Source organism: Phyllostomus discolor, chromosome 4, assembly GCF_004126475.2.
Source record: "Phyllostomus discolor isolate MPI-MPIP mPhyDis1 chromosome 4, mPhyDis1.pri.v3, whole genome shotgun sequence".
NCBI classification, from domain to species: Eukaryota; Metazoa; Chordata; class Mammalia; order Chiroptera; family Phyllostomidae; genus Phyllostomus; species Phyllostomus discolor.
The window spans coordinates 40727149-40741763 of record NC_040906.2 but is presented as its reverse complement, the minus strand read 5'-3'; the positions used below and the strand labels follow the sequence as shown (position 1 = coordinate 40741763).

The 14615-nt window shown below is 35.1% G+C and overlaps 1 protein-coding gene across 1 annotated transcript in view; it reads left to right on the top strand.

Annotated features, from left to right (window-relative positions):
* The window catches only part of ZNF804A (zinc finger protein 804A), a 257836-nt gene extending 249484 nt beyond the window's left edge, over nucleotides 1-8352 (top strand). Inside the window, exons 3-4 of the mRNA XM_028509752.2 lie at nucleotides 1846-1976; nucleotides 4673-8352. Of these exons, the coding sequence (XP_028365553.1) occupies nucleotides 1846-1976; nucleotides 4673-7868 (3327 nt within the window). The 3' untranslated portion in view covers nucleotides 7869-8352. The remainder of the gene's footprint in view (nucleotides 1-1845; nucleotides 1977-4672) is intronic.
* Nucleotides 8353-14615: the final 6263 nt, after the last annotated feature.

The window sequence follows — 14615 nt, the reverse complement described above, 5'->3', positions numbered from 1 at the left end:
AGACTTTTAATAATGCTCAATAATTATCTCTTGGATGATTCTTGATATGACAGCAAGAATTCAGGAAATAGTGATGACTAAAACTAGGAATACCAAACTTTATAAGTAAAATGTTCTTTCCCTCTTATACTCTAATTCTTGATCTTTTCTATGATCAATAAATAATTTATTATAGATTATAAAATTATAGCTGCTTTTAATCATTGTATCAAAGTAATTATATTGATGTTTTACTGTCTATAAAACACTTGTACAATTTAGATATTTGTGACATGATCTGTCTTTTATCTAAATTCAACTCTGAATAAACCCATTCTTCAGAGATATGTCAATGCAAGTGTTCATTCTCAAAATATTTTTGTTTTTAATAATTATTCTAAAATAATTTTAAATAGTTATACACATTTTATATAAACCCCATCAATTAAAATATTGAAATTTATTTAAAGCTTAAGCAGTTGAAATTAAGCAGATACAATTCAGGATTATAAGAATCTAATATTACTTTATTAGTATTACTATATTTTTTGTGGGAGGAAAATTCCTAATTTGAAGGACCTAAAGTGATTCACATATAAATAACAAATATTTATTAAGCAATCGTTTTACATACCAGGCATTGTTCTAATCCTCAGTATACATCAGTGTGTGTGTGTATATATATATAAGGCACTTATTAAAACTTTGTTCAATCACTTGATAAAATCATGATTAGTATGTATATTTATTCTCTTATAGTTTCACTCTAAGATTCTAACATACTACAGTTGCGTAATAACATGATCCTTCATGAAAAATATATTACTTTAAGCATGTTCAATGCCTATATGCTGTGTTTCTGAAAGACTATGGTGAAAAAATTTGGGGCATACAATCACTTTGGTGTCTCTGAAATCATGCCACATGCATGGCTATTTATCAATTCTGTTCAAGTTGACATGCTCTTTTCCTTGCCTTCACCCTCAAAATGAGCCTGATAATATAGATAAAAAAATACACCTAGGCCCTGGCAGGGTGTCTTGGTTTGTTGAAGCATATTCACAATAAAAGTTCAATTCCTGGTCAAGGCACATACAAGAATTAACCAATATGGAAAACAAATTTATCTCTATCTATCATCTATCTATCTATCTATCTATCTATCTATCTATCTATCATCATCCATCATCTATCTATCTATCTATCTATCTATCCTCCTCTCCTCTCTAAAAATCAATAAATTAAAAAAACACAAGAAAAATACATCTAATATAAAAAGAATTTACACAAAAACACTGTTCATTTTCTTGTCATATCTTGAATTATTTGGGAAATACACCTAATATTTGAGGGAAGGGGTTATTTTAAATCACATTAGTAGAGGCCATTTATCTAATGAATTAACATAAAACATTTACTATTCTTAGCAAATATAAAACTATCAGATGTCTTTCTAATATACAGGATACGAAAACATGATGAGATTTACTATGTATAACTGAAATACACAGGATAATTATGTTTGAAAATTAGGGATTTACAAGGCTCCACAAGTTCATCTGAATTAGGCAGAGAATTTTGTCAGGAAACAGTCAAGAAGCAGAAATTAAAGCTTTCTATTTCAGTTTACCTAAGGCATAGGTGTATCTTTTAACATAAGGTAGTAATATGTTATGGCATTTTCACAAGCCAAAAGGGTAAGAAAATATCTTTGTTTGAAATGGGTTGTCACAAATATTGCATTTTCCTTAGATAAGGTCAAAACAAAGATGATATATTGGAAAATTCCAATAACAAAAACAATACTAACTTTAATATTGCCGTAGACCCAAATACTATTAATCATTTTCATATTTTTTTAAATAGAGGCTCAAAGAACTGAAACAAAGGGAATTTGCTCGAAACGTAGCATCTAAATCGAGGAAAGATGAAAGAAAACAGGAAAAAGCACTTCAACGTCTGCACAAACTGGCTGAGCTAAGAAAAGAAACTGTATGGTGAGTGTGCAATAAAATGTTAAATTTTCTTAAAATGGAAAAAAAGAAACATAGAAATAAAGGACACAAATTTATTTTTTTCTGTACAGAGAATAAGACTCACATTTTCATGGCTTTCCGTGGGCTTTAAACATAAGATTGAATTGAAATTTCAATTGAAATTATGCACATTTCAATAAAAAGCCACAATGTAAAATTTTAGTTTATGAAAAGTAAATTTCACATTATTCTGCTATTTAAGCTATCTTATTGAAATGTACTCTATTTTTTTGGAGAAATTAAAAACACTTGTTTGAAGAAGAGACCAAAACACCATCTTATGACCTTTGTTAGAAATGGAGCTTTAAGATGAACTATTTAATCATAAATTGGAAAAACTTTTTAAAATTATTTTAATTATATTTTTAAAGGGTCTGGAAGATGCTGTACATGTCAGAAGTAGGTCAAAATTAATTTATTGTCACTAGACTGTTAGACGTTTCACAACTGTTACACTTTGACCTGTTTCTAATAGCAACTATAATGTTAAAATTTGGAACTTACCATTCAAGCCAGAGCAATGGTATGAAAAGAAGACTATATTTATACGGTCCTTTCCTTCTCCTCCCGATACATAAGTCTGTCTTAGTATTATTTAAAACCAAGCTATTTTACATAATATTATTTTGTACAGAATAGTCTTAGGTATATTCACACACACACACATATAATTCCTTGGAATAAAAAATTTGGAAAAATCAAAATAAAATGTAAGTGCATTTGGAATCATACGTGTAACTGTTAAAATATAATTGCTATCCAATTGTACCAACGAGATATTTTCACTCTGTATGGTAATAAATGAAAAATTATACAAGTGCAAGTTTATGTTACAGAGCAGTGATTTTAAACTGGCTTACTTCATGAATTTTTAAAACATGCAATAACTGACCACTTAGGGACACTGGTTTCTCTTCTCTTAGACTGTCAAATTAAAAAAAATGACAGCCTCCAACACAACAGAAGCCACTGGAATGAATTCCTTGTCTTGAACCACAAATATGCAAGTCATTTAATAGAGTTGCATCTTATTGGTCACATTACATAGTAAGGCTGCACCTGATTGGTTAATTCTTCATACCAGAAATCCTTGTATAAAAGTATAGGCACTTGAATTTTTAAAAAGTTGCTTTGCCTGGCTGGTGCAGCTCAGTGGATTGAGTGCAGGCTGCGAACCAAAGTGTCGCAGGTTTGATTCCCAGTCAGACAGGGCACAAGCCTGGGTTGCAGGCCATGGCCCCCAGCAACCACACATTGATGTTTCTCTTTCCCTCTCTCTTTCTCCCTCCCTCCCCTTTCTAAAAATAAATAAATAAAATCTTTTTTTTTAAAAAGTTGCTTTGGAGCAAAATGTGTAGGTAATTACTATTACTTTTTTTCATAAATCATTAAAATTATACCTATTTTTGTCAGATTGACAAAAATATAATAAAATTTTTGGTGTGCCACAGAATTTTAGTGATCAGTTTATATGTGCCATGAGATGAAAAAGGTTGAAAATTGCTGCTATAGATAATCAAAGGACATGTGTAATTTATGTCCAATGAACAGCATCTGCAAATATAAGCCCTAAGATATTAAAAGAACTAAAGTTAATAATAGGAAATGTTCAAAAAAGCAATACTTCTTATCTAAGTTACTTTCCTTAGTATACAGTACATATCTCACATTATACATACATGCACATACACACCCACAGATGATTCTCCCATTAATTTGATGACTCTAAAGATATGCAGCTAAAAAGTAGTATTGTTTTTAAATATAAAATAACGTGGTGAAATAGTCCATTGTGTTAAAGAAAATAATTTTTAAAATCTAGCCAATTATAACTTCTAAGAAACTAACTTTGTAAATAGCTGGACAATTCTGCATAGCATGATTCTATCTGGGTAAAGATGGTATTTAGGTAGTTTCTTGTTTATATGCTAGATAGTATAATTCTTTCAGTCACAGCTCACTTTTATTGGTATACTGAAATTCCAAATAAAAGAAATCACAATTTAAGTTAACAGTCTTTTCTCTTAAATTTATCTTATATTTACTGTATATTATTTTACCATTTATAATTTCTGGGTGTTTTTTAAACATTAAAAATGTCAATTCTAAGAACTCAAAACTCTCATCAAGCTAGTATTATCTCTTCATAAGTTCTTCATTACAGCATGCCGGCTGGCCTATGTTACAGTTTCAGTAAATGTTGGTGAATTCCCAGCCCTTCTGAGGGCATGATGAGGGGTTTTTCTTTAAATCTTTCATATTCTCCATATAGTACAAATGATGTTAAGTATTTGTGAATTAAAAGTAATTTTATTTTAGAAAATTTTGTAATACTTAAAAATGTCTCTAAAAAGACCATGGGGTAAACGACCTTGGTCAAGAAGCACTGGTTGAGAGCAGGGAGTGCCCGTGCCACTGCTGCTAGCAGATAGCTGTAAAAGTGACCTCACGACAGCACCTCCACGTCACACCAAACGGCAACCAATAACTAAATGTAATTGTGATGCTTAGGAAGGCAGTCGCACCATATGAAAGTAATTCTTTCACAAAGGTTAAAAAAACTGAAAAAATATTATAATGACATTTTCAAGATAAATATGTTTGAATACTTTTCCCCCAAAGTGCCCCATCTAATATAATTTTCGATACTTTTGTAGTGCTCCTGGAAGTGGCCCCATGTTCAAGTCAACAACTGTTACTGTGAGAGAAAATTGTAATGAGATTTCCCAACGAGTTGTTGTGGATTCCATTAATAACCAGGAAGATTTCAAATATACTTTGATTCATAGTGAAGAGAATACTAAAGATGTTTCCACTGTTGCTACAGATCCAGAAGGTGCAAATAATTATACAAAAAATAATCGACTTGGAGACCAAGCCCAGGGAATTCACAGACACAAAATTGGCTTTTCTTTTGCATTTCCAAAGAAAGCATCAGTGAAGCTGGAGTCCTCAGCTGCAGCCTTCTGTGAACACAATGATGAAGCCTCTGTGGAAAAAGGATTAAGTAGAAAAAGCAGATTTGTCCCTGGTGCTTGTCATCTTCAACTATCTTCACCAACAGATGTGCTTTTGAGTCCTGAGGAGAAAGCTAACTCTCTTCATCCACCAGAGGGAATGTGCACTTACAAAGAAACTGCTCAAATTCAAGAGATGAAAGACGATTCTAGTGAAAAAGATACATTATCATTGCCTTCATTTTGCCAGTTTCAATTCCCCTTAGTTTCTGATGCTGATAATTGTCAAAATTCTGTACCATTAACAGGTGAATTACCACTGGAAGATGTTATTAATGAAGACATAGCTATGAGTGGTCACAGCTCTGAGTTGTTAAGAAATAAGTGCACAGTCCCTGATAAGGCTAATGACTGCATGTCTTCGCAAGTTACCCTAGAAGAAAATGTTATGGACAATGACACATGCACAGTTGGGGTTGAAAATAAAAATTATGGTCCTGAGATGTTGGCCCCTTCAAATTCTGAGGAGGATAATACAACATTAGAAGAAAAACCAGATTTTTGTAAAAGACCTTATGAGCCATTTGTACCTGTACTTAACAAAGATGGATCCACAGTTCTTCAATGGCCATCAGAAATGCTCATTTACACAACTACTCAGCCATCGATTTCCTATAGCTGCAATCCTCTCTGTTTTGACTTTAAGTCCACTAAATTAAACAACAATCTAGGGAAAAACAAGCTGCCCTTAAATGACCTTTATTCTCAGCAGAAGGGGGAAGACATTGGCAAGAGACCAGTTTTGGATTGCAAGGACAAATCTATTGCAGGACTCACTGATGATGGTGTTAGAGGTAGCAGCAATGAATCCAGCCAAGTCACTCCTCATTTGGGTGAAGACACTCTCTCCACTAGTTGTGATTCTGAAAGAAGTGAGAATATGGGTCAGAAGCATAAAAATATTTCCTGTAGGTTCAGAAAAATAAAAAGACATAATTTTATTAAAAAGCAAATAAAACATGATACTCGTGAGAAACACAAAACAAAATTGAAAGATACACATGAACACTGGTTCCATAAAAGCAGAAGAAGGAAAAAAAGAAGAAAGTTATGTCACCATTATCATGGGGAGAAAACCAAAGAATCAAAAGCTCACTTCAAAATGGAAACAGAAAATAGTTGCACTGATACGAGTAGGAAAAATCTACTGGAGCCAGTTTCAGAAAAGCCAGATTCAGCTGTCGAGCAATTATTGGACTCACATCAATTACCTGATAAACAGCCCAAGTCAGCATTTATATACTCAAGTGAAAGTGAAGAAATGTGTAAAACCTGGATCACTGAATACAATAGTAACAATGATGTCAGTTCTGGGAATCACTGTATAAAGAACTCATTTGTTTTAAATGAACAATCCAATCCAACAATGATGCACTCTGGGAAACATTGTTTAGCATACTCCAGAACTTACTGTAGTTGTAAAGCAAAAATGTCAAGCTGTAGTCAGGATCACAGATGCTTAGTACTTCAAAATGACATAAAATGCATGCGTCAAAATCAGGCTGTTAAGAGAGGTTATAATTCTCTCATTAATGAATCAGAAATATTTTATCGAAAACGTAGACAACATTCATATTGCTATTCTTCAGATGAAAGTTTAAATCGACAGAATTATTTACCAGAAGAATTTTGGGGACCACCACATGCTTCTGCTCCCTTTAAGCCCAAAAGGAAACGGAGGAGAAAAAGAAACAGATGCCACACCAGGTTTGAAGCTTTGGAACTCAAAGAGAATACAGGTTATCCCATGAAAGGCAATTCTTCCTTATGTCACCAGGATGAGTTAATAAGTGAAGGTCAAAAAGAAGAAATAAAACCACGAGAGATTGCACATGTTGAAAGGAACTCAGAACAAACAGACCAAGCAGAAAACAAACTGACTTTACCCCCTAGCAGTCCCCTTCCTTCCAGGCCCACTGGTGAAAATGAGCATTTAGTAACAGTCTCCACTTCTGGTGCATTGCCAGAGGTTTCCAGTGAACCCACCACATCTGCTGACATAGCTAGTGCCCCTCCAAAGGAAGAAATTAACAATACCTTGCTCGAACGCAAAGCAAAAAACAATAGAAGTATTAATGAAAAGCAAATTCCTTCCAAGGTGCCTAATGTAGAAAAGAACTTTAGACAGTCACAACCTAAATCATACCTTTGTCACTATGAACTGACTGAAGCCCTTCCACAAGGAAAGGTGAATGAAGCATCAACTGAGTGGCTGCGTTTTAATTCAGGAATTCTTAACGCACAACCACCATTACCATTCAAAGAAGCACATGTCAGTGGTCATACCTTTGTAACGACAGAGCATATCCTGGCTCCACTGGCTTTACCAGAACAAGCATTACTGATCCCAATAGAAAACCATGACAAATTCAAAAATCTCCCCTGTGAGGTCTACCAGCACATCATACCACCGAACATGCTGGCCAGCAAAGTCAAGTTTGCCTTCCCTCCAGCTGCCCTCGCGCCCCCCAGCACAGCTCTGCAGCCTTTGCCTTTGCAGCAGCCCTTGTGTTCTACCTCTGTAACCGCAATCCACCACACTGCAGCCCCTGCAGCTGCTGCAGGAACCTTTAAAGTGCTTCAGCCACACCACCAGTTTCTGGCCCAAGTCCCAGCTCTCACCAGAACATCGTTACCTCAACTTTCAATAGGACCAGTCGGACCGAGGCTTTGTCCTGGGAATCAGCCAACTTTTGTTGCTCCTCCTCAGATGCCCATCATTCCAGCTTCTGTTCTTCATCCTAGCCATCTGGCTTTCCCGCCTTTACCCCATGCACTCTTCCCTTCCCTGCTTTCCCCACACCCTGCCGTCATCCCCCTACAGCCCCTCTTCTAGTCACCATCATAAAAGGGAAAGGAAATATTCATGTGGAAACTATTACCATGTGTGTAAACGCTCACCTAAGTGGAACGTTGCCTTTTTGAATGGTGGGAAGAAACTAGCCTAAATGTGGCCTCCCTGATATGAAATCATTTACTGTAAGTCTAATGATGCAAATAAATTCTTAGTTTCCAATATAATATTATTAAGGCACTGAATAGTTTCAAAATCAATACAATATATGCTGTATATTAAATTGATGTCTTAAGAGTATGTATAATGTACATAAAATATATTTATAGTACTGTACTTTATGTTGTAAAGTATGCTTTGTTTTTTTTTTAAATCTTTGTGTATTTGCACCTATTTAATGTTTAGACAAAGCTAATGGCACTATGTTTTGTACCATGTTCCTTGAAACTGTAAAGTCAGTAAAAATATATCTTGCAATAAATTTTTGTTAAATATTTAAGTAAACAAAACTTTTGTTTTAGTTGGTTTTACTGTTTGGGGACTGTATGCTAACAATAGGTTTTGGATTTATACTGTTTCTTCTATCCGTAGTTACCTCTGAAACTCAGAGATCCTGCAAAATATCTTTAGAGTTTTATCAGGACTTAAATTATGATACCCTCTCCCAGAATAAGTATAAGAGATCTATTTGTTGTTTTTTTCTGATTTGTTCTAATGTTGCTTATACTCACCGTTTACTAAATTTCCTGAAAAACTTGGCCTCTAGACAATAAATTAATAAATCACTATCCACTATGTAACATCTTGGGAAGAATGACATAAAGAAAATCTGTATCTAGATATACTCTTAATTGGGTAAACGGGAAGGGGCATAAATAAATAGTTTTTCCTTCTGCACATCTTTTTAGTGGTCATGTTTGTATCCTATTTCTAAATCACCCAGGAACAACTAGAAAGTCTTCATGACACCCTTCCAGGTTCTGCTTTATTTTTAATAATTTCTGCATTTTTGTTTACTCAAGTACTTCTGTTTGTACTAAAGAATATAGTTACTCAATAGAACATTAGGAAACACCACACTCTTCCCAACAGAGGTTTTCCATGTGTATTTGTCCCAGTCCATGCCACTTAGTAAGACAAAGTCTACATGCCTCTAGAGAGGGTTCACTCCATCATGTGTGCATGATAAGGGATTATAGCACCTGGCAATGAATCCTGGCACAAAGACTCCAACTCAGTCCTTCTAAAGGGAAACAACATTTATGTTGGACTAAATAAATGCTATTTCTTTTTTTAAATACTTTATTTATTTATTTTTAGAGAGGAAAGAGAGGGAGAAAGAGAGAGAGAGAGAGAGAGAGAGACATCAATGTGCAGTTGCTGGGGGTCATGGCCTGCAACCCAGGAATGTACCCTGACTGGGAATTGAACCTGCGATGCTTTGGTTCCCAGCCGGCACTCAATCCACTGAGCTATGCCAGCCAGGGCGAAATGCTATTTCTTATGTTCCCCTTAGCATCTGGGTAATCCTAAATAATATTGTATATAAATGGATATTCCTATATCAAAATAACCTGTATTTAACTATAATTTAAGTAGAGAAATAAGGGAGAAAACTTAGGGTCATATACTTAATTGATAATGTGCTATAATCATCATTTATTTAAATGTTTCCTAAAAAATGGTTGTGAAAGAGTGAATAAACCATTTTATGATTGACAAATAGAAGATAAAAATGGTAAGGGAAGCAATTTAATTTCAAAGGCTCTAAGATAACATGTTCCAAAAATGGGAACTAGAATTTGAATGGATGACTTTTCCCCAAGCAAACTGTTTGAAACTATCCTTGAAAATACAATAGACAGGAATATCTGTTGGGGAATGCTGACCCAGTTTGTTTCAATCTCAGAGAAGAGTTGTTGCTTCTGCTTTTTGCAATCAGACCAAGTGTTTCGCTTTAAAATATGCAGACTTTATCTCCTCTTTTTGTCATCTTCTATCATCCTATTTGTTTGCCCCTTGCCTCTTGTTCTTATTCTTTAATTCCTTTTCCTCTTGGTATTTGTCTTCTTAATTTCATTGTAGACACTATTTATGTGACATGTGTCTTCTCCTCTTTGTTTTTCATGGTATCATTTCTTTTATTTATTTTTTCAATTCTGTTGCTCTCCTAGATTCCTTTTGGTTAAATGGTATGACTAGGCATGCTTGATTTCTAGATATACAATAGAAAGTGGGAAGTCTGAGAGAAAAACTTTTCAGTTAAGACAACTTGAAACTCAGCAGAAATCAATTTGTTTTCATGATACCAGTGGCTGAACAAGAAACAAATGTTAGTTAAGCATGTCAAAGCCATTCTGATGATCAATAATCCATCTAGATAATTCATTTATGATAAGATGCTGTTAACATAGTCTGGGCATTCATTATATGTTGGAAACTCAAAATGAGTATAAAATGTGGTGCTAGTTCATCTGTTCTGATAACACCAACTTCAGAATCAAGTGAATCAGGCTGATGGGCTGAAGATCAACATCAAGCAAAGCAACCAGACAGGTAAGTCAGGATGGACTAATCAGGCAACAGGACTCCCAGAGGAACACCAGTCAAAAGTTCCAGAGCATAACAGTACACTCTGGAAGAGCTTTTGGCTACCGTTTATTGAAATATCAGTCCTATCCATGTGTAAATTAATGTACAACCTGTAAAATCAAATACTTAAATAATTTTAACATCATGTCTTACCTATTATTTATAACTCTCTAGTCTTCTAGTTACAGGCATTGTAATATCATTTATTTATTATGAAGTTGAATGAATTATAATATACAATAAAAACCAAACACGGAAAATAGCCTGTAACAGTAACCAAATAACATCTCTTTCTCTTTATGGTTTGAAAACTGTCCTCAAAATATCTCACCCTGGAAATTGGCCAAGTGTTTTGAACTCAAAATCCAAACGCAGGTACCACTGAAACCTTTTCTTTGTTCTGTGTTTTTAAGCTCTATGAATTCATTATTATACAACAAAAAACAAATGGGAAAAAAAACCCTGTTACCAATTCAGAAGCCAGGGTGTCATGCCCATATTGAATCAATCAAAGAATCAGTTCAGCTCTATTTCCTTAATTTTCTCTCAATTATTTCCTACCCCTACACACTGTATGTTCTAACTGTACTCCTCCATAAGTGGAATTGCTGACTTATAAATTAATGTCTTTCCCCCTAGTTTCCGAGTTCCTACAATTCATCCTCCTCACTACTGCCAGGCAGATATTTTTAAAATGTAATCCTATCATTACAACCCTCTACTTTAAAATCTGTTGTGGAGCTGTGGCTGGCGTGGCTCAGTGGAATGAGTGCTGTAAACCAAAGTGTCGCAGGTTCGATTCCCAGTCAGGGCACATGCTTGGGTTGCAGGCCATGACCCCCAGCAACCGCACATTGATGTTTCTCTCTCTCTCTCTATCTCCCTCCCCTCCCTCTCTAAAAATAAATAAATTAAATCTAAAACAAAAACCTGTTGTGGGTTCTCAATTATTCCTGAGACAAACATCAAAGTCCTTAACATGATGGAACACACCTGCAGTGAGTTAGGTGCCAGCCTCCCCACTCAGGACTGTTCATCAGCATTCCTGCAGGCCCAGCCCTTCTGTCTACTGAATCACAATCAACTTCGAGTGCGTGTAATCATGTCCTGTTATCCTGCAATGGTTTACTCACTATAGTTTTCTGCACTTGGATAACTATTATGAATCAAAATTCAATTTGGGTGTCAGTATTTTTTATGGATTCTTTCGCAGCTTCCCTCTTTCTGCAGATAAATTAGCTTCCTGTCCTCTATCTTTACAAGGCATGCTGTGGACACATCTTGTTGTAGTGTTTTCTGTGTTGCATATACTTTCTCATTTGTCAAATTCATTAGAATAAGACGTCCTTGAGTTAATGTAGTATGTGACACAGTAAATAATAAAAATTGAATGAGGGAATAAAATGAATTGGAAAATGTAAATAAAATCTTCGCAGGTTGTACTACAGTTTTGAAACTGTTATCCATTTTCACTCCAAAATGGTCCTAAATCAGTCAAACTAAAAGTACAATTTGCTAAAAAATTACGACTTCAAAACACTGGTTAGCATGAAGTAGTGTTTATTTTTTAATGGGATTATGAAACACTTAAAACAACTACATAATCAATAATCAAAGCATGACTTGAAGTCACCCTTTCCCCTACAGCAGGAGGTAGGCACAAATTTTACTTATCTATCTGTCCTTCTATCCATCACCTATTATCTTTTATCTTTTTTTTAAGACAATCTTTTTTTTAAGATTTTATTTATTTATTTTTAGAGAGGGAAGGGAGGGAGAAAGAGAGAGAGAGAAACATCAATGTGCGGTTGCTGGAGGCCGTGGCCTGTAACCCAGGCATGTACCCTGACTGGGAATCGAACCTGCGACACTTTGGTTCACAGCCCGTGCTCAATCCACTGAGCTACACCAGCCAGGGCAATCTTTTATCTTTCTATTAGTACCTGTCATCAAACATTAACACATCACATGTCAGAGACTAGACTAGATTAGGAGATAAAGAAATCAAACACATCTGCCGCTCAGATATTCAAGTGTATGAAGGAAGATAGACATATGCAATCTTAGTTAGCTCTCCAAAGTTGGGTATTTCACTATGTCTACCAAAATGGATTGAATCTACATTCACCAATGGGTTTCCTGCTCCCACCCCTCACCATGCAACTGTATTGCATTCTCCTTTCTCATTCTTGTTTCTACTTTTTTTGCCCTCTACTTATTTGCCTAGCTAAACCCCTGTCCTTGAGAGTGAAAATTGCCACTAGGGATGCTTTCCAATAAACTGTTTACTTTTTCTCAAAAACAAAATTAGACAAAAGCTTAAGACTAATTTATATCATCAGTTGAAGTTCAAGATCTTGCTTTGGAGATAGTAGTAAAAAACTATTCCATTTGTTCTGAGGTTTGTGTGTGACTGAAATCCAGTCCACCACCTGCCTGCCCTGTGGGTTGTCCCCTGCCCCCAACTCAGCATGGGCCACACTGGGCCAGAGAAAGAGTTCACTTTGCCTTCACACAAAGACATCATTGCTCGTGAAACAAAATGCCCAGAGCATGATCCTATTATTTACTCATGGAGTCAACTTATAGGCTAGCACCTTCCCTGAGCTTTCAACCCTTGAAATATGAACTATGAAATCTCCTGGCCCCAGGAAGCTGGTAGAAAACTAAGAATATTTTAATCATCTAAAATAACAAAATTAGTTCTTATTAATTTTATTTTTCAGGTAATATTTTTATTATACTTGTTCAAGTATTTACTAATATTTTTATTTATAGAATTCTCATTTCAACTTATCCATTTTAATTTTTTATAAATTAACCTCCTAATATTTTTATGGAATATATTTTCTATATATTTATTATTTTCACACTATTTAGAATGTTAGATCATGTATTTCAGATTTTTAAAAAATAGATCTTATTACATTTCAATTGAATTCATCATATTTTGTTATTTAATATTATCTTCCATGTCATGTGTGCATTATGTCTAAGACTTTTAATTTCATCATTTAATATTAATTTAATTTTATTCTTCACATGTTTACTGATAATATATGTAGGAAGCATAAATTCACATAATAAGTAAAGGAGTTTTGTGACAGGCCTTCTGCAAATAGGTTCTTCAATTCTCTTCAATATTTAATTCCTCTCACCAAACACTATAGCCACAACTGAATTTTCATCATATACTGCAAGAACTAGGATTCAGTGGACTAGAGACAAGATTCTAATACTCATGCATAAAACAACCCAGTTCCTCTAGCTTCACTAACTTAGCTCTACAAGTGGGCCTCTCACTGGAAAACCCTGTCAATGCAGGTGCCTGGGTTACCCTACTCAGCCCACCAGCCCCTGTAGAACAACACTATGTCTCAGGTTTCTTCCAGGCTTCTATCGCACTACATTATATTCTGAAGAATTTACCTGTTACCTGGTGTTTGCTGCCCCTTTTGTGTTGCCCCAATTGGTCCAAATCTTATTGTTGCCTAAATTTGCTACCTGGACACGTTATCTTTACCCTTTTAGTTCACAGGTGGCAAACACAAAAACCCAAGGGCCAAAACTGGCCCTCCACCTTGTTTATCTGGCTCAGCAGTGCCAAGCTCTCGCTTAACTTTTAAGGATTAGTGACATTTATACAGTCCTAAACTTACATTTTGCCCATTGAAGGCAACCTTGAGGCTGATGTGGCCCCCAGTGAAAATGAGTTTGACACTCCTCTCCTAGTTGTACTTATAGAAGTTAACTACTTTACTTGAGTTAATTATGTCAGTCTTAAATGCTTACTGACTTATAGTACACATTTCCCCCTTTTTAACAAATCGCCATCATATCTCTGATTTGAAACTGCCCAGTTATAACATTTTAAACTTAAGAAGAGTGAATTTTAAAAATCTAACATTTCCAGCCCTGGCTGGTGTGGTTCAGTGGATTGAGCACCAGCCTGAAAACCAAATGGTCATTGGTTCAGTTCCCAGACAGGGCACACGTCTAGGTTGCAGGCCAGGTGCCCAGTAGGGGGTACATGAGAGGCAACCTCACATTGATGATTTTCTTACTCTCTTTCTTCCTCCCTTCCCCTATCTCTAAAATAAATAAATAAATAAATTTAAAAGTGCTATTACTTTAACTTCTATATGTTCATAGGGAATTAACCTTCTAATTAAAATGATAAGTCTAAAACTTTTATAG